We start from the raw sequence: 22,173 nt of genomic DNA, 5'->3' as shown, positions 1-22,173 counted from the left end.
AAGTGAAGATGTTTGATTTTACTAAAGTAGTCGATTTAGAAATAGCTATATATTGGGATATTTTAAAAATGGATATAATACAGCTAAATTAGTGGTGAAGTATGTGTACACACTTTGATAAATAGTGTCATTTTCTAGTTCTGTGCGACCTTTAAAACTGAAGATAAAAGAGATTTTATAAAGAGCACATACTTAAAACAATTAAATATTATATTCAAGTAATACTTCAATAAAGTTAGATAGGTTGAAATTATAGATGCTTATAATAAGTATGCTGTATGCCTGCTATAAAAAGTTTTTAAAAAGATTATGACTAGAAAAAGAAAAACTATAATAAACGATGAAGACCAACTACAAACTATTCAGTTCCGTATATTAAAGAACTCTATTACCTAGAAACACTCTAACTTCTATAATAATGGAAGTGTGACGCTTAAAAGAAGTAATTGCAAGCGCAAACTTAGCGATGAACCAAGAACTTATAAAAATAACAGAATAACGAAAAACTTACGCAAAAGCCAAAAGCTCAGATTAAAATTTGTTGTACATTTAGAAAAACGTACTTTTTTGGGGCGTATTATTGGGATTTATAGCACATTGAAAGGAATCATTTAGGTTCTTTATATGAGTGCTACTATCCTGCAACACTTATGCACAAAACTTTTGTTTTATACTTCAAATATCTTACCATAGTAACTAAATTTTATTGAACACTTTAAATTTTCTTTCTTATAAATTTTATTTACAAGAACCATTATCTCTATTTTAAAAAAATACGTAACAATTCTCGAGGGTATTATATCATTAAAAATTTAGGAGGGGCACTACAAGGAATTTATTACTCTAAATCTTCGGAATGTACCTGAAATTTAAGATGAGATTGAGGTTTTTTATTACTTCCTTTAAGCCTGTCTTTTTATTTTATTTTACCTTTTTAGTAATTATAAGAAAAATTGATTATAATAGAGCGACACTGGATTGAAGCTTTTAGTTAACAGCATATTTGAGGTAATTTCATGGCAGACGTAACACGAAATTAATATAATGTAAAAGTTTTTATGTTAAGAACACTTATTGAAGTATTAGGGAATTAATTGGTTAAACGACAAAATTAAAATAAACTTCTTTTCAGGAAATAAAATAGTTGTATATAAATATTATGTTGCTTTACCGATTAAATTTCTTACAACTCATTAGCTCCACTTATTATATTATGATTGTTTAGAAAAATGTCGCTACTAATTATATAAGAATTTTTTTTAATAATCACTCGCTAATGATACCTCAAATTCTAAAATTTTAAAAATTATATAAAAATGCAGACTTTTTAGAAAAGAAGAGAATATCTTTATAAAATTAATATCCAATTGACTCTATTAATTACATAATTTAATAAAATTGAAAAGAAACCTAATAATTTTTTATTTGTTTGTCTAATTAAACTCAAAAAAAAGTATTGGATTCCGAATTTAAGAAGTTCAACGATTTTGTGCTGAAGCAGTGGGAAAGGGCAGCTTAAAATAATTTACTTTGTCCAGCACTTCAAAATTTAAAGCTGAGATTAAGCAATATCTACTTATAAAAATGTGAGACACGCACTAAACAGAACAAAAAACGTTCAACTTTTATATTTCCACGAATATCTGCCGCTATAATTAATTCTCCAATAGGACTTTTATCTTCCGTTAAAAAAGCTAAACATAATTAAATTTATTATAAATAAATAAATAAAAATCTCTACTAAACCAGGGTACGTAGAGTGAGGAGCAAACAACGCCACCGTCACCGTTTCGTCGTGAGCTGCATTGAGCATCGCATTATCGAAAAAAAACAAATTATAAAAAATCTATAAACCATTATAAGCCTCGAAGTACTCACAAACACGCTTTGAGTGCTGGATCACATCTTTCATAGTACTCGCCTTCGGAGTTTTTAGGCTCCAGATGTAGAAATTATTATTCTCAGAACCGCAGATGACGTACGAAGCGTCCTGACTAGCAGAAAAATAACAAAAACATAATAAGTATAATTAGTAAAAAAAATATAAAATTAAAAAAAGAAGTAAAAAAAAACATTAAGTACAAAAAATTAGTTTAATTAAATTTCTTACAATTATAAAAAAAGTAAATTAAAGTAATTTACTTAAAGAAAATATATAATATATAATTCTCATAATTATTGAAGCAATTAATAAATTAATGCGTTCAAAAAAAACTGTACTTCAAACTTGCACGAATTTGGGAAGAATTGTGGACAGCCCCTTTAAATTTGTAAAGTAACGAAAAATCATTTAAATCGTACATCCGAATTCTCGAATCGTTAGAAGTCACTAAAATCTGCAAAAAAAGAATTTTATAAAAGAAGAGAAGAAGGTGCGTTTCCTCATAACTTTGTTAGTCCCTTCGATGGGAACAATAGCAGAAATTTTCTTTCCTCTTTTCTTGTTGGATCGTTTTATAAAAATTTGCGTGTGATACTGCAATCCCTGAAAAAAAATTTAAAAAGTTTTTAAAAATTAGATTCAATTTATATATATTTTTCTGTTTTATTATTATTACTTTGAAAATTTGATAAAAAATTAAAATTTTAAAACAAGCTTGCTACCAACCTCACTATTATAGAAAAGACAGCGGCCTTCGTATGTCCCCACCGCAATCATTCTCCCATCTTTTCAATAATTTACAGACATTAGTGTAAGACATGTTCAAACATAATTTTTAAAGGAATGATGAAAAATTTTAAATTTTTGTAGAAAAAATTGTTTGTGACAAAAGAACCTTTACAAAAGGACGTAGCTGTAAGCACGCCGTAACCTAGCGTATTAAAAAAATACATAGTTATAAATAATTCTTAAGCCAGTCATATTGTAACAAATCACTCGAGTCGATTTCGTTGGAAACGGAAACGCGTTTGTGAGGAATATACCACAATCGCAATTTGCAGTCCATCGAAGCACTCACGAAATATCTATAATAAAACTTTTATTAATTCAAAAGTGTCCTGGATTTATAAACTGGCCTATCATCGCTGGGATGGAAAGCCACGGCTGTGACCAAGTCTGAATGGCGGAAGCAGCAAAGGCAGGTAGACGCTTAAAAAAAAAATTAGTAATTTACTATAATAAAGAGATTAAAAAAAAAATTCCACGTTGACTGATGTGCCATAATCGCACTGTTTTATCGAGAGAAACAGACAAGAGGAAGTAATTCTGCCAGCCGGAAAGGGAAAGTAGTCAGGCGCGTGCGGGGAGTAAATTTTAAACTAACCCGCGACCAGCAAATGTCCAGTATGTCCATCTCGTGACCTGAAAAAGTTAAAAATGGTTTTGAACAAAAGATGGGTGCTAAATCCAAGCCGACATTAACAATACCTGCGAATTTGAATTTTATATAAAAAAAATTATAATAAAATTATAGTTATTTTTATAATTAAAATTATTACTTCTGCGGTTGAGGCTCTTTATATCAAAAGTGGAGCTCGAAACTAGTGGAGCTGCTATTAAGTTAAACTAATAAGCATACTAAAAAAAAATTTACGAATTGGTTGAACACTAAATTTGGAACAACGTAGATACCTGCAAGAGTTGAAGAGTAGCGAGAAGCGGTAAAAGGATGGACAGACTGACCATAGGAAGAAGAAAAACAGCTCATACGATCGCTCTCATCGTTGAAAAGGTGGTTAGAGAGTTTATTTCTCATTTTAATAAAGAAATTTTCTCTTCCGTTAACAGTCCAAACGTATAAGTTTGAGTCCTTATAAAGATCGTAATAAAAAGTTTTGTATTCTTTAATTAAAATATGAACTTACTATAAAAACTATTTTATAGTAAAAAAGAGTAACGGGAACTGGTAAAAACACTAAGGAAGGAGCTGAGATTAAGGCTAAAATCATTTTATATAGAGTCACTCTGTTGATACTACTGTTAAACAGAAGAAACGTAGGAAGGCCTAGATGTGTTTAATAAATAAATGAATCTTAAATTCCTCGTTACTAAAAAAAAGATTAGTTGACTGTGGCCTTTAAATAGTTTTTTAATAAATTTCAAATAATACTAATTTCTAATAAAAAGAAAAAGTGAAGGATGCGCTTCTTGAATTTATACAGTGCAAACGAACTAACCTGACCAGCAGAGCAAAAAAGGCGACCGCAATGGCTAAACTTTATGCACCATACAGCACCTACACTTCCACAATGTAACTGTTGAACTAACGTCAAGCCCAGGAAATTACCAGGCCCTTTTTGTATTATCTAAAAATAACAGAATACTTTATTATGTTGATATGACTATGGAAAAAATAAGACTTGCTTGAACACCAGTTTGTTGCGATTTATTCTTGTTCGATTTTCTAAACAATTGTCTTAATAAATTATTTTTACGGTGATACTTAGAATCTACAAAGGTTTTATTACTGGAAGCGGCGAACGCCTCAAAACTATTTTTTGAAAGTAAATTTGTTAACGGTGATTCATTTTTTTCTTTAAAGACTTGACTTCTGCTATCTAAATCTTTATTAAAATTAATTAATAGTTAAGTCTTCATCTCTACCTGCTATAGATATATAAGTATTTAAAATATGGCAATAAATTTCAAGTTTGTCACTTTAACAAAAAGTAACTTGTTTTCAAAGTATTTTGTTCGTGGACATCCACCTCTGCGCAATGTTTAGTTTCCAAAGTGGAACCCTATAAATTTTGTAAATGATAATAATTTACAGCCACTCTTTATAAAAAATAATTTAAGAGAACTGCAACCTCAATGTTTACGCTTAAACCCTTTAGCCCTGTAGATTGAGCTTGTGAAATGGATACTTGTTCAAAAGTATCGTAAAATTTTTCTTCACTATCCGCGGCAGAAAAAGAAGAATGGCGTCTGGGCCATTCCATACCTCCATAAGAAATCTTATTTAGTACAGAAAATCTGCACAACCTTAACTAAAGAAAAGAGTAGCCCACAAAAACCCTTAGAAGTGGTGGACTTATAACAAGTGGCGACTGTAGGGCTTGCTTATAATACCTCCTCTTCCTAATAAAAGTTATTATATACATAAAACTTATTTTTTCGGCTTAACTCTATAATAGAGTTGTAACCACTACCTTTTTTACACCAGTTTTATGTACTTGGTGAATCACAGTGGTAGTTACCTACAAGAGGTATCGAACAACTGCAGAAAACTAAATTAGTGGCCTTGCGAATTAATATTATATATACTAAATAAAAATACTTTAAAAATTAATTGTCGCAGACCTTCATAATAGCTATGTTATTCATATTTTACAAAAAGAATAGAGTTCTTAAACCTCTTCTCTAATACTATATATATAAGACGTTGACAAAAAAGTACTATTGGAAGAATGACTTCTCTTTATTCCAAATTTAACATTAGTACAAGTACAAATACTTTTCATAGTGAAATGCTTTTTTATATAGATATAAGGCTAAGTTACTTTTATTAAAATAACAATGAACTTAAGGGGGCAACTAAAGTGAAAAGCTTTAGTAGTAACTGCTTCCTCCGGGTAGTTGACTTGACAGTAATGTAAAAAAAGCTGATAATAAATAAATGTTTAGAACTTGGTACACCGACCCCCGGTACATGCGAGTGCGTACTCCGGAAAGTTATAAGTTGCGTGCGCGCAATTCGAAAAAACTACTTTTGAAATTGGCATACACGTACAACTTATTTCTAACCGGAAAAAATTAAATATAAACTTCATTAGGAAGTAATTTTAGATTTTTTCAAGTGAGTTATGAGCTTTTTCGATGGTGTTGATGCGCGAACAACATGTTTCGTTTGCTCACTGTACCTACTTTACCTTTTATCTTCCCTTCCCTGCGAGCCCAACCACTACAGCTGAGGTATAACACTAGTCTAACCGACTTTAAATCATGGCCGATTATTAGCCTAGATCGCTTTGGCCACATGGCAATGAAGAATACCGCAAGACAAGAGTTTAAGATACTAAGGTGCTAAAAAGAGTGACGGTGAATGCGCAGCATTTTAAGGACAATTCAGTTAAAGGCGTGTTCTTTCTTTCTTCCAAAACAGTCGAACAGAAGTACTACGCGGTACGAGTTTGAATTAAATATAAGCAAGAAACTAGCAAAATTCTCAATGAGGTTTTAAAATCAATTGCCAGCATAGGCCACAATCCTGTAAATATTGCAACCATTTAGCTTAAGTTTTTCTGAACATAATTTTCTCTTCGTCACTAATTTTATTTCTTTATTAGTTAGGAGAACGTGAAATAAAGGGGCTGTCTCACTGGAGGTTTTACCGACCGAACCTAGTGCTCAATCAGGTCAACACTAATAGTTTTACAGTTCTCAGATAGGTATATAGAGAATACTAAAATATTTCTTATGGTTAAGTTTTTTTTTTTTATCTTTTAGCCCAAACTCTACCCTATGTGTTAAAAACCTACATATACATGATGTGGGGGTGATAGATTCCGCGATTTGTAAGTGAGTTTGCTTGCTAGTAAGCGATTAGTGTGTTCAGTTAGATTGCATAAATGGTTAATAGTGCGTACGTTGAAAAGACATTATAGCGGTTTATCTAGATCTCGATGTAGAGCATTCGTTTCGCTCTAAGAAAGGCGCACTCGTAATAACGCATAGCAGCTTAATTTCTCACGAATCAAAGGCTTAGGCAGAAGGCATGTATATTTTGATTGACCGAATACATGATATATACAGGCACCGCTTATTCGCGCAACGAGCGTTTATTCACGGCGCAGAGTAGAAAATACAACCCTTTAAAATTACCACCCTGATCTTAGCCGCTACTTATATGCATGCGGCCGCCAGGATATCTTATAATTTTTAATGACCCCGATGTATTTCGTTTAAAAACACCTAAAAATTACCACATCGCTAAAAAACAACGGCAGCAGAAGTGCAGTGCGTTGCATGATTATAAAAATGGCTAAACTTTTACTGCATCTCAAAGAGAATTACCCATCGTTAATACCAACCCACTGCAAATGCTAGCACAGTAGGACGGCCGGCTTTGACTTACAGTAAATCGCCATCTTCACACAAGGCCCTCTACACATGTGGGGGTTATCCAGGTTGTGGTCCACCACACATTAAGCACGAAGTGCAAAAAAATAGGAAAAACCTCTTGGTTTTTCCGTTTTATATAGAAAGCTTAGGTGGCAAATTCCTTCAAACCTTTTACATCAGAATACTCAGCCTATCATCTTCTTGGGAATGTTAGGACTCGTTGTTAAAACCTCGCAACGTTTCTCAAGCTAATCAGTAGGCGCGTATTTGTGTAGATGGGATAACAAAAATGATAAAAATATTGGAAGGTGCCAAATTACTACGAACGTAGAACTAGAGCGTAACAAAGGTACTGAAAGGAGAATATTAATTTGAAAATTTAGAGCTAGTAGCTATCGTTGCAAGAAAAGAAGCTAAGATCGCAAAAACTTTAAATATGTAAAGATGGCACTACAGTATAAAGTATAGCAAAATCCGATTTGTGAGAGAAAAGAAGTTTAACTTATATTATAACCCGTAAAGAAAGGAGAAAATTAATTGATGGCTCATAATAACCAAAAAAAGCTAGCATTTGATCATGAACATTTGAAGACGACAAAAGATTTAAACTCACGCATAATAATATTTAGGTTAAATGGGTCAATTTACTAAGGAAAATATTCGACTGTCACCACACTCGGTGCCTTACTAAATGGTTTCCTTTTCCTAGTATTGAACTCCATTTTTTTGGCGTGATGAAAAGTATAACAGGTTATAAGCCTATGTATTCCGGTTCAAAAAAAAAAATTGTATGAAACTATGGAACTAATCATTTAAAAATTGAATGAAGATGAAGAACATTAAACAAGTTAAAAAGAAAGCTCTTTGGATATTGACACCTAAGTCGATGGGCAAACATACTTTTATCTAATATACTTTTTCGTTCTACTGACGAGCTAAGTAGCATTTCTAGAGTGTTAGCTAGTTTTGTTCTACTAAAGTGGAACGAAAAAAGGTTCTACTTTAATAGAACAGGATAGTTAGCTATCATTACTAGTTCCAGTTAGTTCCTTCTACTAAAGTGGAACTATTTTCAAGGCAAAACAACCTTTTGTTGATCGGGCTGTAGATAGCTGCGTACTCCTCTTCTATCTAGTTGAGCAAGAAATTAGCTAATTTAAGGGAGATGCGATAATTCTCTTGTCATTGGTTTTTGATGCTAATGTACTAGCAGAAATCTAGTCTAATATCCGGATTATTATTGAGCTCTTAGGTTTATACTGTCATGGTGAGTGGTGGCCAATTTAATTGTCTAATAAAAATAGTTAAGATAGCTCTGGATATACTGTATTTTATCTCACACAACTCTGAAGCTTCCATACACGAGGGACAAGGAACAACCCTATTCGGTCTTTTATCTCTGTGGGGAGGGGTTAGACATAAACTGGTACTACTCATTAAGGTGCTTCGTTTAAAAAAAAAAAATACTAAAATTGTATCGAGATCTCAGGTAGCAGTGCTAATTGATCGAGTAATTGACTTTAATAATTAATACCAGGTTAACGACTGACTTTCAGGAAGTTCCATGATTTAAACGCTTACTTGACGAGATAAAAAAAACTAGTTTTTAATTGGTCAAAGTTATATAGAAGTACCACTAGTGCTTAAGGCAATCTGGGAAAGTGCATGGTTATAAGCCATGTAGCATTTTAAAAAGTTTCTTACTAGTGCTGTCGTAGTACGAAGCAATAACAATTAAGCAAGATAACATAAGCATCATTTGACGAATTGGAAAATGGTTATACTAGAGATTTCATCTCCGTACAAGTACTAGAATTGAAGTCACGTGTAGGAGTTATCTATTCTCATATGAAACAAAGCAGTCAACTAATCCATTAACTAAATCCTTGAACTAATCTTAGTGTACTTTTAAGCTATACGAGTATTACCTGTAGTTTAAAGCTGAGTGAAATCTAAATAATATAGTTAAACTGGGAATATCCAAAAGACGGCAACCCTTCCAGCAGAGCTCAACTCAGGAAGGTGAATATAACGGAAGGCAACAAATCTATTTCCTATATTGAATATCTAAGCTACTGTATAAGAGCACTAAATAGGACAATTTTAGTAATATTTTCCCCTGGCATTAGCTTAAGCAAAACATGAAGGTTTGAATGCTTGTATAGCAGCCCCTGGGTTAGATCTTCGTCTCTTATCTTGACTTTTCCTCTTACGAGGGCGGCTGTCTTAGTTCTGGTTAAATTTATCTTCAAAAGAATAGCTCTTGGACTTTTGTTCTAGTTTTCTTTGACTCTCGTACACAAATTACGATTGTTGAAAGTTTTCAAAAGTTCAGGGCTATTTACCAGTACTTATTTGATTTTTCTTTTGATTTTCTTCTATTTTAGTGCTTGTAGATTAATTAAGCATTAAAATAATGTATAAGAGGTACGATATTAGTTTTGTTTCTCGTTTCTCACGCATGTTCCTGAGTCTTTTTTTAACATCATTATCCCTTCTTTGCGCGAAGACTCGTAAGGAAACATTTTAATGCTCTGTGACCGCTGCGACAGGCTATCATTTCGGCCATAGTTTAAAGAAAGGTAGCACGTTATACCTCAGCTGTGAACGCTGATGCCTTTAGTGGAGGCATTGAGGCCTTCCGTTTTGGTGCCTTCGACGGTTAGCTATATTTAGGACCTTTTGTTCACTAATGTACACTATTCCTATACGCAGGGATTTCTGTATCGTCCCCGGGTTCACGTCACATAAGCAGCCAAAAAAGTTCGGTCCTATATACGGGCGTCTCGCCTTGAGGTTAAACCAGGCAGCTTATTGTAAGTTTCGATCTATGGAAACTACTGGATTGCCCATTTGGAAGTGAACTGTATTCATGATACAGGTTCCTCTCCCTTTGGTCATGTCGCCCTCTACGACTAAAAAGGCATTACTTTGATCTATAGCTAATGTAACTTACATAGATCACTGTATTTATTATCAAACCTTTTCGTTGTGGTTATGGTACCTTCCTTTGAGAGTTAAAGAACTCAGTGCTAGCACGTACTTCGGAGAGTCGAAGGAGTTTTAACGCCTGGTTCGAGAGAATTACTCTTAAAATTGGCAAAACCTTAAGCGAGCCTTAGTCCTTCTGCAGGTGATATCTTCCCAGTGTCTTTGGGTATATCTTTATGGTTATTAACATGCCTTGAACCTGGTGCTTTTGTGTTCATTAACTAGAAGTTGCGTTCTCTGAGCGGCTTTGATTGCTTTAAACCTGGTCAAATGATTGGCTAAATAACCTTGAACAATTCTTGCCTCTATGTCTTTTTTTTGCAAGTACTCAGATGAAAGTAGTGTACGCATAACTTAGCTATCAACTATTTTAAAAGTTTATATATTGATTACTACAGCTCTTTCATAGTGGCTTCTAAAGAAGAAAAAACTTCCGAAAGTCATTGCTTTCACTTATTGCGAAATGCCTTAATAATCAAGTTACTTTGCCGGAAGAGTAAACAGAAAAAGGGTCAATCATATAGCGACAAGTTTCTTGCTACCGAGAACAAAGGAACCAGCTCAAGGCATGCTGATAGCCATAACTTGTGCTACAGAATACAGGGAACATAACAGCAGCCTTATAGACTTTAGCCAACCTTTTGTTTTTGCCGATTTTTGAAGCATATCTTTCGATACGACCAGTTATGCTCCTCCAGCTTTTTGAAGTACAACGCAATCTTCAAAACATAGCAGTACTCAGGAAGGTACTATAACCACGCTGCATTAGGTTTTATAGTAATTTAGCTATTAGTGTCAGAAATGAGACCAAGTAGAATTTTTTTAAGTTATTTTACTGAAACATCAACGCTGACTCCTTTCTTGAGTGGAGGATGACATGACCTGAGACAGATATTATTACGTTCACGTTGCATTCCACCTTCGGATGACAAACTTAGGACTTTCTTCTATCGAAACCCACAGGATGCCGCATGGGACAATCAAAAGGCTGGAGGCGAATTTTATATACAGGGCCAATTATTTTTGACCGCTTTACGATAATGGTCTAGGGACAATAAGCAATATTCACTCCAATGAAGAATGTACACTCGAGTTCGAAAGCCACATGATAAAGCTAACAGTAAGAGTCGAAACTAAGCGTTCGACAAAGAGCTTTCATTAATAGCCCGACCTACACAGTGACCAATGCGTTAACTACAAAGGTCCTAGTTGCTGTGATCAAAGCGCTAGAAGAGTTACTTGCGCAAAACAATCTTATAAAATAAAGTAAAATTAAAGTATCTAAAAGATAAGCTAGAAGCGCCGGTACAAGCGCAAACAACCAAAAGACAAGCATTCTCTTATACATCATGATTTTAATGCTTAATTATTTTAGATATAGGCACTAAAAATGGAAGGAAATCAAAAAATTACATGTCCGCAAAGGGTCTTAAAAGTGCTTCTACCCGGTGATGTAAATTGTTTTACGATATATAGTACCTTCCTGAGGGTAATTCGTGGCTATGTCTAAGGTACCTGCATGCAAAGTACAAAACAGATCACGATTAGGGTACCTTCCTCTTTATTCTTGTTATTGTGTTATTGACAGTAAAAGTAAAAGGCTCCGAAAGGTCATCAGAACGATGACTCTATAAGCAACACTAGGAAATCCTGCTGCCTTTTGCCTCTACGAGTTACTTAATTTAACTCATTATTTGTTTAGGCGAGAAACTGTCACAACGATTATTTTATTCAACACTAATCCGAAGTCGTAGAGGATTACTAACCATCAATTTTAATAAAGCTCTAAGCATATACTATTTCTCTTTACTTTTAAAGCAACTTAGAGAATAAGTTATTAGATTATAGTCGGTTTATTTGGATTGCTGCGAAATTTAAGACTACTGCTAAAAACATCAATATCAACATTTAATGTAACATAGCGTAACAGTGGACACATGAAGAGAAGTAGCTAGTTAGGTCTCTTACTCCCTCTGAGAAAGTCAAAACTTAGATTTTGATTTATATTTGTATTTTTATTTTATATTAGGTGAATAGAGAGTTTGTATTGGTTTACTAGCACTATAAATCGTGTTTACGCCTGTCCTGTTTTTACAGTTTATTAACTACATTGCCTAAGTCACATAGAGTTTTTTTTTAGTCCCCTTTACCCTCCCAAGGTTAACAAAAAATTAGGGTGGCTAGTAGCTAATTCTAAAATGCTCCTTTCGGGTAAAATAGTGTTTATTATTTCACCAACTTAATCTATCATTGCGCATTGTCTTAGAACCTCCGATACAAAGAAAATTAGTCACCCATGGGGTAGTAGGAAAAGGTGGTTCAGAAGTGCATGTACCCTAGGCAACTATACTTAAGTATGAAGTTGAACTATTGACATTTCTGAGGAGTAAAGTTATACCACTTAACTACTTAAGAAATCACTTAAAGTCCCACTTTCGTAGTACAAACTAGTTAGCTATCGATTCTAGAGCAGTAGTTAACTAGTTTTGTTCTACCGAAAGTGGAAATTTAAGTGATTGCTTAATTAGTTACAATAACATTAATGGCTCGATTCCCTTCTTAAGCAAGCTAAACTGAAACAGTTAGTTGCCCTAGCATGGGGAGTAATATTTGTAACATTTGGAATATCTTTGTACCGTTGTTTAGTCTCCCGTGCCAGTGTTTATAAACCAAGGTGAATATCCGAATAGCTTACACACTAATAGGTAGACACTAGTAACAACCTCGAAAACTAGGAAGTAATTTCGGTTTTATCACTTTACCATAGTTAAAACCTAGACTCTACTACTGGCTTGTAGTAATATAGTGCTTCTTTACGAGCAGTGACGATTGGCTGATAGATCTGGACAGTACTCTCAAATAAAGTTTATATAGGTGGAAAATCCTTTACCTCTTCCCCTTAGTATTTCTACATTGATAGCTACTCTAATAGATTCACTTGCGTCTAGCGTCCGAAAAGATCGGGCCTATACTATAATATAGTAAAATTCGCCGTTGGGCTTACTTTGTACTTTCTGGTAACACCAGTCTGCATTCAAACATAATTTAGTTGTACGAGTCAGGTGCCCATCCTTGGATCGGTGCAACGTGTAGTTTATTCTTAAAATAGCCCTGTGGTGTTTAGTAACTCTTTAGGGTTAAAGGTTTTAGTGACTTTACTTGAAACCTTATAGTAAATTAAAGTGATTTGCTATGAACTGAATAGTTTATTCATTGAAAGATTAACTCAGGATTTAAAATATAATTGTCCTATCAGGTAAAATTAAGTTGAGGTGGTACGGTGGCCGAGGAAAGCGCTAAGTACGACCTACATACAGGGGGAAAAAAGGTATGTTTTATAAAATGGTAACACAAGTGAGTCACTTTAGATCTTTAGCAGGTCCTGTCTACCCTGTGAGCTTTTCATTAGCTTGAACAAACATGTTGAACTTAAACTAATAGTTTACATCCGGCACTTGAGCTGAAAATTAGTCTAATAATAATCAAGTACAAATACGCAGCGCTGATATACTGGAATTATTGCCTACTTGACTCCTTTGGCTCCTATGATGATTATCAAAGCGATAAAGTGGATCCGTTGGAGCTAACTCGACATTGGTTCTAAGGCTAAGGTTGATAGAATTCGAGTGGATTTGTGTACATATAAACCTATATCGTGTCTGTTCTATTAATGAGTGAGACGAAGTAGCACTATTGGTATTGTATCTAGATGCTAATAAACTAGTTAGAAACTGATGATTTTTGTATAGTTGTAGAGAAACTGGTAACATACCTCATGGTATAAAGTTCTATAGAAGTATACTAACACAATAGCTTTACTTACTAGTATATATATATATTTAAGATCGAAATAATAAAGAACAATTCTGTGTAATAACACTATTATGAACTAAAGAAACGGCCTTATTTCTGGAGAACACCGCTGCCAAGTCCTAAAATTATCTCTCTTACTGCTAATCGCACTGTCCTGTACTACAAACTGATCTTCATACTACTAGTTAACAACCCTTCATAATAATTAACATTACTAAGTGCATACTCTATTTTACTCTCTAAAGAGGTTTCTTTTAGTAGTTGAGGGATTCAGAAACACGTTATAAGAGGGTACAAATCTGTTCTCCATCCTTTCGCGCCTGTGCCGGCGCTGTGTATCGTAACTTTCAGATACTCCAATCTTACATTTTTGAACGCTTTCCTGACGCGAGTATCCTTGCTTACTCATATAGCCTCGGGATCTAGGCTATCATTCTGCCATGATTTAAAGTTATAAACTTTGGGTTTACCTCAGCGGTGGTACTGGGTTCTTAATGGTTGGCCTACCTGTTAGCTATCCTTTTTGGCTTTCCGGCATTGTTGACACTCGTAACGATTCCTTTTCCGTCTCCAGATTCATAAAAGTAGAAGCGGCTGAAAAAGACAAACCCTATATGTAAAATTCGTTCCAAGTTGGACGTTAGTCCTTGAGGTTCCCTGCTGGTTTCGATGTATGGGAGCTGATTTGTCGCCATTCTAAGGTGGAATAAGGGTTAAGTGAACTTATCTTTGATCGAGTCGTGTCACCCTCTATGACGAATATATCGTTATTTTTATTTTAAGCTAATGATGATGCATTACAATTTATTCTAATAGTTTACAAACTGTTCGTCGTGGTTATAGTACCCTTCCGGGTTGAAGCTCTAGGTTCGGAATAATTCGTTACTTAGGAAAGATGCAACATATTAATGGTAATATTGAAAAATACAATTTGAAATCGGCAAAAACTTTACGTTGATATAAAGATTGAGGCAGGATCTATCTTACCTGTATCCTCTGAAACATTAAGGTGATTAAAATGCCTTCCGACTGGTGCCTTTGTGTTCTTTAACTAGAAGGGTTTGGCATTAGGATGACTTGGGTTGTATAATTAACTTGAGCTAAATAACTCGAACAATAAGGCTTAACTATAAGTACTATCATTTCCTTTTGAATCTGTTTCTTCTTGGACGCCGCTATGAAAGATCTGTGGTAATCAATATATAAACTATTCAAAAATTGATGAAAACAGCTAAGTTAGGCAGTATACTACCCTCAAATCAGCAAGTTTTCGCGAAAGAAAGCATTAGGTGCAAGAATTGTATAAGAGTGATGTTCTAATAATACTAAAAGTTCTGTTCTGGAAACCATTGGTGTGTGCCATATGTAAATAGTACAGAGTTTGATTATAAACGGACTTGGTGCTATATCTTAGTTGTACTTATTTAGTATTGCAGCATTCGATGCGCCTTGATGTAGGTGCCGTTTGCTATGATGCTTAATAATGTTACTAACTAGTACAATATATATATGTGCGGAGGTTCGGCGCGCCTATGTATAATACTGAGTAATAGCACTATTTAGTTCTATAACCGTTGTCAGGAAGCAGTTAATGCCCTAGCAAAGATCACAGAACTACTCCAGCGCCGATCAATACTTGTAAGATACATCACAGCACCAAAGGCTTCTAGAAAAAGCGATAGCGTTATCTCCATCACCCATAATAAAACTCATACAGGACCTTTGCTTTCAGATGCAGTACTTCACAAGGAAGGCCCCCGAAGTATAGTACTTAGCCATTTTCTTCAAAGGGGTCAAAATGGTTCAAATGGATCGACCTTATTTACATATCAAAATAAACAACATCGGGAGGCGATGCCAGTATACTACATGCAAGTACCGTTGTATAAAAGCTCAAGGTTAAATAACCCATTCGCTAAATAGTTAGAAGCCACAAAAGGCAGTTACTCAGAGTACCATATTTTAGTAAGTGAGTACAAAAGCTCCAGACACGAAGTCTACTACTAATCATAACGGTTCTCTTCAAACACAGGGGATCAACACCAGCCGCAGGGTCTAAGCAAACATAGAATTTTTACCAGTTTTAAGAGCAGATCTATTGACCCGCGCGTACACCACCTGTAGCTCTCCCCGAAGCATGTTGACATTGAGCCAGAGTTTGACAAAGAAAGGTACCATAATTACGCTTCATTGGTTGTTATTGTCATTATAAGCCCCGGTATCAGAGGAGACATTAGCTATATCCTTCTAATAATAAACAAGAAAGGAAGCAAGGGACTTTGTTCATGACATCAAAGAGTAGTGGAAGGTGACATGACCAAAGCAAAGGTGACCTGCGTTCAACATACATTCCACTCACGGATGGCAACCAACTAGCTATACTAAACCGAAACCCGCGTGTAGCCGCCAGGAATAACAGCTATGTTTGGCGTGTATTTACATAGGGTCGATCTTTTTTGATCGCTTTCCGATATGCTTCTAGGGACAAAAGCAATACTCGCTGGCATGAAGGATGTACATCAAATAACGAAGTCTCCAAAAAACAGCCAATAGTCAAATGTCAAAATAATTGGCATAGTCTTCCCGTTAAGCCAACCCGCGCAATTGCTGAGACTGAATCTTTAAATGATAGCTGACGCTTACATAACTACGATCGAAGCCAAATGAGGGATGCGACACAAGTTCCTGCACGGACGATAAGATGATCCACGAAGGAGAGAAAATGCGCACCGAGATAAAAGTTAATGAGCTATTATTTCTTCACATTCCTTCAAGTTGCTTAATTATTCTAGGTAAAAGCACTTTATATTTATAAATAAATAAATAAATAAGAAAGTAAAAGGCAAGCAGTCAGATTAGCATTACAACTAAGGTGCTTTCCTGAAATGTATGGTGGAAAGTCAAATCAACATTTTTCTCTTCATAAATTAAAGTAATTTTTTTTTACACATATACATGTGCTAGTGCCCAAAGATGGCTTAAGTTTGACGCTCGGTTGGAAAGATTTTGCTTTTAAAAATAGTACACCTTGTAAGTCTCCAACGCAAATCTTATACAATAATCCTTGATGTCAAAAGTAGATTATATTGCTTTAGGCTTTGACTGACTTCAGGTTAGTTAGTGATATTTACTTAGCTCTTAAAACCAATGAAAGTTACTTATTCTAAAATAAATGCTAGTAACTATTGTTAAATTTAAAAGTCAATTTTAAAATATTTAAAGCCATAAGAGACTGTATAATTTTAGTTAAAGTTAAAGGGCGACTAGCATAGTATAGGAGTGTTAGAGTGAGTTCTTGACATTAGGACGATGAAGGAGGAAGAAGGGTGCTGGGACGGTAACTCTATAACTCAGATCAAGTTTTAATTAACCAAATAGAATAGTACCTAGTCAATAAGGATAAGGCCAATACAACAGCTGTTTCATAGATCAAGTGAGAACGAAAGCTGGAAATCTTATATGTCTAAAAGCAGACTGTTAGGAAAAGTGTTGCCTTAGTTTTAGTTTTATAGTTTACCTTGAATTTATCTCTCTCTCAGAACATCAACGTAAGGGGATAACAATAAGAACAACCAGTGAAGTTTGCAAAGATAATAAGCTGTTAAGTACTTAATCTATATTTAAGCCTAATAAAGATGAATAACTTATTAATCTTACTGACATCATCGATAGAGTTTTACAACGCAAGCCAAGGGTCAACATCAAGACCCTTGACCAATACTGTTATCAATGTTACTGCTCTACTAGGCTACAAGAACTTTTATAGACATTTATCTCACTAGATAATAAAGGTTTAAAATGTTCAAAAAGGTAAGGCAGGGCTCGTAGTGGGGTCATTCTTAATTAGTTTAAATGGTTTATTTTTAGAGCTTATCAGTTTTCTTATTAGATTGCCAAGGAGAGAGCAACTTGTGTCGTATTATGTTTAATAAAGCTGATAACGCTATGATTCTGCTCTTATTCTTGTTTAGTTATTTACAAAATGTAGCGCTTTAAATGATTATTTTTTAAATGCACAATTTTAGGAGTATCTGTTTTACTATTCTCGAATTTCGCTAATTTAATCAAGACTACTACTAGAGGCCCTAAAACGTTAGCCACAACCAGCTATCTAAGTGACAAGATATCGCCAACTTACAATGGAAAACAGAAAGTTAGTTAAGCTTGATCTAAACTTTTAGCTATATTAGCAGTTAAATTAACTTAAGTCTTAATACTTATTACCTGCCCTTATTTGTAGTAAGATTACTTAAATATTAATATTACCTAATTAAGTAAGGGCTTTTAACTCAACCTGAATTCAGAGGATGAAATAGATAACTAGGCAAGGAGGCCTCCAAATTGGTGGATACTATCTACTAATATTTTCACAAACGGTAGATCCTTTAAAGAATTGCACAGTAACTGAAGATAAATTTTAACCCCGATTTTAGTTGCTAGCTTAAGTAAAGGAAGGTTTTTATAGCCAAGGGTGGGTAAAATTTCGTCCCAAGAAGGGTAGACCTTACTCTTGGCAATGTCATTGTACCCTTTATCTTTAGTTAAGGAAGTAGACCCCACTTAGTTCAAACTAACCCTCCACAGTATTGAGCTAGTAAACTATACGCTATAACTTTATTAAACTCTTTTTTATAATTATATAGACATTTATCTTGAGGATGGAAAATTTTGACGCCTTTGTATAGCTAAGAGAGTGAATAACGTGTCTAAGATTTAAGGAATGTTTATGTGTATTAAACTTATTTACTGTTAAACAGAGCCCGAGATAAGCCATATATCTGATCTCTAACAGAAAGAACACCTAGGGCAGTTAGACTTATAAAAAGGATAAGGAATGTCCTTTCATTGCTAGGTTCAAATGAAATACAAAGCCAAACCAGGACGGTCCTTGGAAGCAGTTCAATAAAGTTAGTAAATTATTATAATAGAAAGCATAACTCGTGTGACAAGGTCCTCTTATACACCACTTGTCTTCCAGGAGATGACTCGCCTTTCATGATTCCAGTTCAGGCTTTGACATCAAAAGTACAGATAGGAGTACCATAATATACAGAAGTTAAGCTTAAAACAATAGGAAATAAATTGTTATTAGGTAAGTATTCCCTCCGGGAGGGAACACTGCAGCAGGCAAGGTCAGGCATTGCTCGTGCATAAAAGAAAGGGTCTCATTAGTGGAAAGCTTTAAGCACTCAGCATGAGTAGATTTTAGGGTATTAGATTCTTAAAGTAAGCCAGCTAGAGAGTTAGTAGATTTTTATCGTTATAAGAAAGCTGACCGCCTCTAAAAGTTGCCTCGTTAACTAAGAGCTTACCAAGTTTTGATAGAAGTTATACCAAGTAAGTTCAGATTTAACTTAAAAGAGTAATCTCGAGTGAAGTATTGGTGCACTAAGCCAAAATAACTGATTAAGTTTAACTCGCTTAATGAAGGGGATCTAAGAAGCTGAGGTAAGGTACTAAACCAATTCAAGCAAGGGCTATAAAAGGATCCTTATGTCCTGCTCATAAAAAGTAATCTTGGTTGAATGCTGAGTACTTTCTTACAACCAAAGTTTCAGCCTGAAAGAGAATTAACTCCTCCGTTAAACTAGTAGCAGGGTCTTGGAAGTAAATTCCTTTATAGGAGTTTCTGCAAAGAGCTGGTGAAAGCAGAGGTTAAGCACTAAAGTAGAACGAAAAAGTATAAAAAGTAAAAGTATTCTCTTTTATGTCTTCGTTTAAATATTTATAATAGTAAGGCAACTATTACTGATTATTAAGCTTCATACTAATTTTAGTTTTATAGATGATACGGAGTAACTAAATTTTTAGGTAATCTTTATTGACCACGATGAGTCAGTTTTATTTAGGTACGATAAATTGTTGGTTTAAAAATACAGGTGGGTACTGCAACACTTTTGATTAATTCTTTTAAATATTTAACTATTAAATTTTAATATACGCTATGAACTATAAAACTTCCTAATGAAGTTTCTTGTTATATATTAAAGGTACACCATTTTTCCACTTTTGGTACTCCTCTAGTTTACTATAGCTAAGCTAGAAAACGTCCATCCTAACATTAGTAATATGTAAATGCAACACCGCTAACGAGTAATCGCGATGAGTCTAAATAAAGGCAAACCATGCCGGCGAGTCGCCGAGTTATAATGCATCAAGAAAAATATATTGCAAAGCTGTTATCATTCTAACCCTGTTTAGGCTGAGTTTAGAATCAATAGTGGGACTTATGCCTTGGACGTACGATTACGATCTTGCTGTTATAGGCGGAGGATCAGGCGGTCTAGCGGCAGCGAAAGAAGCTGCACAGTTGGGTTTAAAGGTTTTTATATAATATCTAATAAAAAATTAGTTTTACACACAAGTTATTTTATAATAATAGAGTATAAAAAAAAGTTATCTTTTCCTTAGTTGTATTGTTAGTGTTTAACCTTAAAAAAAAGTTATAAAGATTTACATAATTTATATATGAACACTGTCCTTTCAGATAAAAATAGTTTGTCTTAATATTCTTTTTCTTTTTAGTAGTCAAACGGTTAATACACCCTTCCTTAGGTGGTTTTATTTGATTATGTAAAACCAACAGCAAAAGGGACAACGTGGGGCTTAGGAGGCACTTGCGTAAATGTTGGCTGCATTCCTAAGAAGATTATGCACTATGCCGGTCTTTTAGGAAAATCGATCAAAGATGCCAGATACTTAGGTTGGAATTTACCCGAATACACGCAATTTGATTGGAATCTTCTCGTTGAGAAAGTTCAAAATTATGTATGATTTTCTGCTATTTCAATTTTGATATAAGTTGCACTTATTTATTATATCTACAACAGATAAAGATGTTAAATTTTAGCTATAAAGTGAGTTTACGATCGGCAAAAGTTTGTTACATTAACGCTTTAGCCTATATTACAACTAACAACGAAATTGAATATTTTTTGAACGAAAAATCTTACAAAATACATTCTCGAGCTATAATAATTGCTGTGGGTTCAAGACCTTTTGTGCCTAGGGATGTACCCGGGGCATTTGAGTTGACGATAACTAGTGACGATATTTTCTCTTTAGAAAAAAGTCCAGGGAAAACGCTTATAGTCGGAGGTTCTTACATTGCTTTAGAGTGTGCCAGCTTTTTAAATGATCTAAATTTTGATGTAACTGTTTCTGTGCGCTCTGTAGTACTACGTGGTTTTGATAGACAATGCTCCAACAAAGTTATGAATAATTTGGAAGAATTAGGTGTTAAATTTAAGTTTAAAAATCTTCCTTCGAAGATTGAAAAGTGCGAGAGGGAAGATAAACTATTAGTAACTTACACAAACGGTGAACGTGATCTTTTTGATACTGTTCTTTACGCCGTTGGAAGGGTGGCTGAAACCAAAAACTTGGGATTAGAGAATGTTGGTATTATTGTTGGTCTCGACGGCAAAATACCCGTAAACGAAAGAGATGAAACCAGCGCTACTAACGTGTATGCAGTGGGCGATGTGGCGCAGGGAAGATTGGAGCTCACGCCCACTGCTATTCAAGCTGGTGAATATTTAGCGCGCCGGTTGGCAGCAGTTTCATCTAAAATAGTGAACTACAACAACGTACCGACTACAGTGTTTGCTTCTTATGAATACAGTTCGGTGGGGTATTCTCAAGAGAAAGCTAAAGAATATTTTGGGAAAGAAAATATTGAAGTTTACTTGCGCGAGTTTAGTTCTTTAGAGCTGAGCGCGGCTCACCGCTTGAAGAATGAAAGACTGTGGGCCGATGAATTCGACAAAGAAGCGTCGCCGCAATGTTTATCAAAGCTTATTTGTCTGAAAAGTGAAGATGAAAAAGTAGTAGGCTTCCACTTTATTGGTCCCAACGCCGGTGAAATATGCCAAGGCTTTGCTTTGGCCATAAAGTTAGGTGCAAAAAAATCAGACTTCGATGAACTTATAGGGATACATCCTACTGACGCCGAATCATTTTGCACCTTGTCCGTCACGTTGGCTTCAGGGCAGGATTTCCGTGTTTCTGCTGGTTGTGGCGGAGGAAAATGTGGTTAATTCTTTGTGGACTATACACCGCTTTAATTTACGTTAATGTTAGGCCCTCCCCGGTTGGTATATCTTTAATAATTGTGTATAATAAACTATATAGGCGCTTTGTAAAAAGATTGCTGTAGCGCTCACTTTTATAAGCACGCCTTGTTTGTAAAACCTTTTGTTTAATAGGATAGCAAATATTTTAATTTAGTAGATCTGTAGATAAAAAAAACTTACCCTTTACATAGTGCAAACTGATAATAAATTTGTTAGTTATCAGGGAAGCTAGTTAACAGTGCCCATCGCTTAAAGATCATACACGGATTAAATATGTGAAGATAAAAA

General features: G+C 34.6%; 2 protein-coding genes and 1 long non-coding RNA gene across 3 annotated transcripts; 1 reads left to right on the top strand and 2 right to left on the bottom strand.

Annotated features, from left to right (window-relative positions):
* Positions 1 to 1,479: 1,479 nt before the first annotated feature.
* Positions 1,480 to 4,239, bottom strand: LOC135121647 (WD repeat-containing protein 44-like). The gene is made up of 15 exons (XM_064045948.1): positions 4,120 to 4,239; positions 3,575 to 3,752; positions 3,442 to 3,495; positions 3,267 to 3,304; positions 3,148 to 3,208; positions 3,019 to 3,091; positions 2,879 to 2,967; positions 2,778 to 2,813; positions 2,609 to 2,667; positions 2,390 to 2,485; positions 2,221 to 2,336; positions 1,855 to 1,994; positions 1,747 to 1,800; positions 1,624 to 1,694; positions 1,480 to 1,572 (listed from the first exon to the last, which is right to left on the bottom strand). Exons 2-15 carry the CDS (start codon positions 3,696 to 3,698, stop codon positions 1,543 to 1,545), a joined length of 1,041 nt encoding a protein of 346 aa, XP_063902018.1. The 5' UTR covers positions 3,699 to 3,752; positions 4,120 to 4,239; the 3' UTR covers positions 1,480 to 1,542.
* A 73-nt stretch (positions 4,240 to 4,312) lies between these two features.
* LOC135121642 (uncharacterized) lies at positions 4,313 to 4,936 on the bottom strand. Its single transcript, XR_010279072.1, has 3 exons — positions 4,753 to 4,936; positions 4,617 to 4,683; positions 4,313 to 4,506 (listed from the first exon to the last, which is right to left on the bottom strand). It is a non-coding gene; the product is annotated as an uncharacterized LOC135121642 (long non-coding RNA).
* A 15,710-nt stretch (positions 4,937 to 20,646) lies between these two features.
* Positions 20,647 to 21,886, top strand: LOC135121644 (thioredoxin reductase-like). Its single transcript, XM_064045947.1, has one exon. It carries the CDS (start codon positions 20,647 to 20,649, stop codon positions 21,847 to 21,849), a length of 1,203 nt encoding a protein of 400 aa, XP_063902017.1. The 3' UTR covers positions 21,850 to 21,886.
* Positions 21,887 to 22,173: the final 287 nt, after the last annotated feature.

This window comes from Zophobas morio, unplaced genomic scaffold (genome assembly GCF_036711695.1).
Source record: "Zophobas morio isolate AGI-343-1 ecotype UQ-CSIRO unplaced genomic scaffold, CSIRO_AGI_Zmor_V1 ptg000656l, whole genome shotgun sequence".
In the NCBI taxonomy this organism is placed as follows: Eukaryota; Metazoa; Arthropoda; class Insecta; order Coleoptera; family Tenebrionidae; genus Zophobas; species Zophobas morio.
Note: the sequence above shows the minus strand (reverse complement) of the source record. Positions and strands in the feature narration are given on the sequence as shown.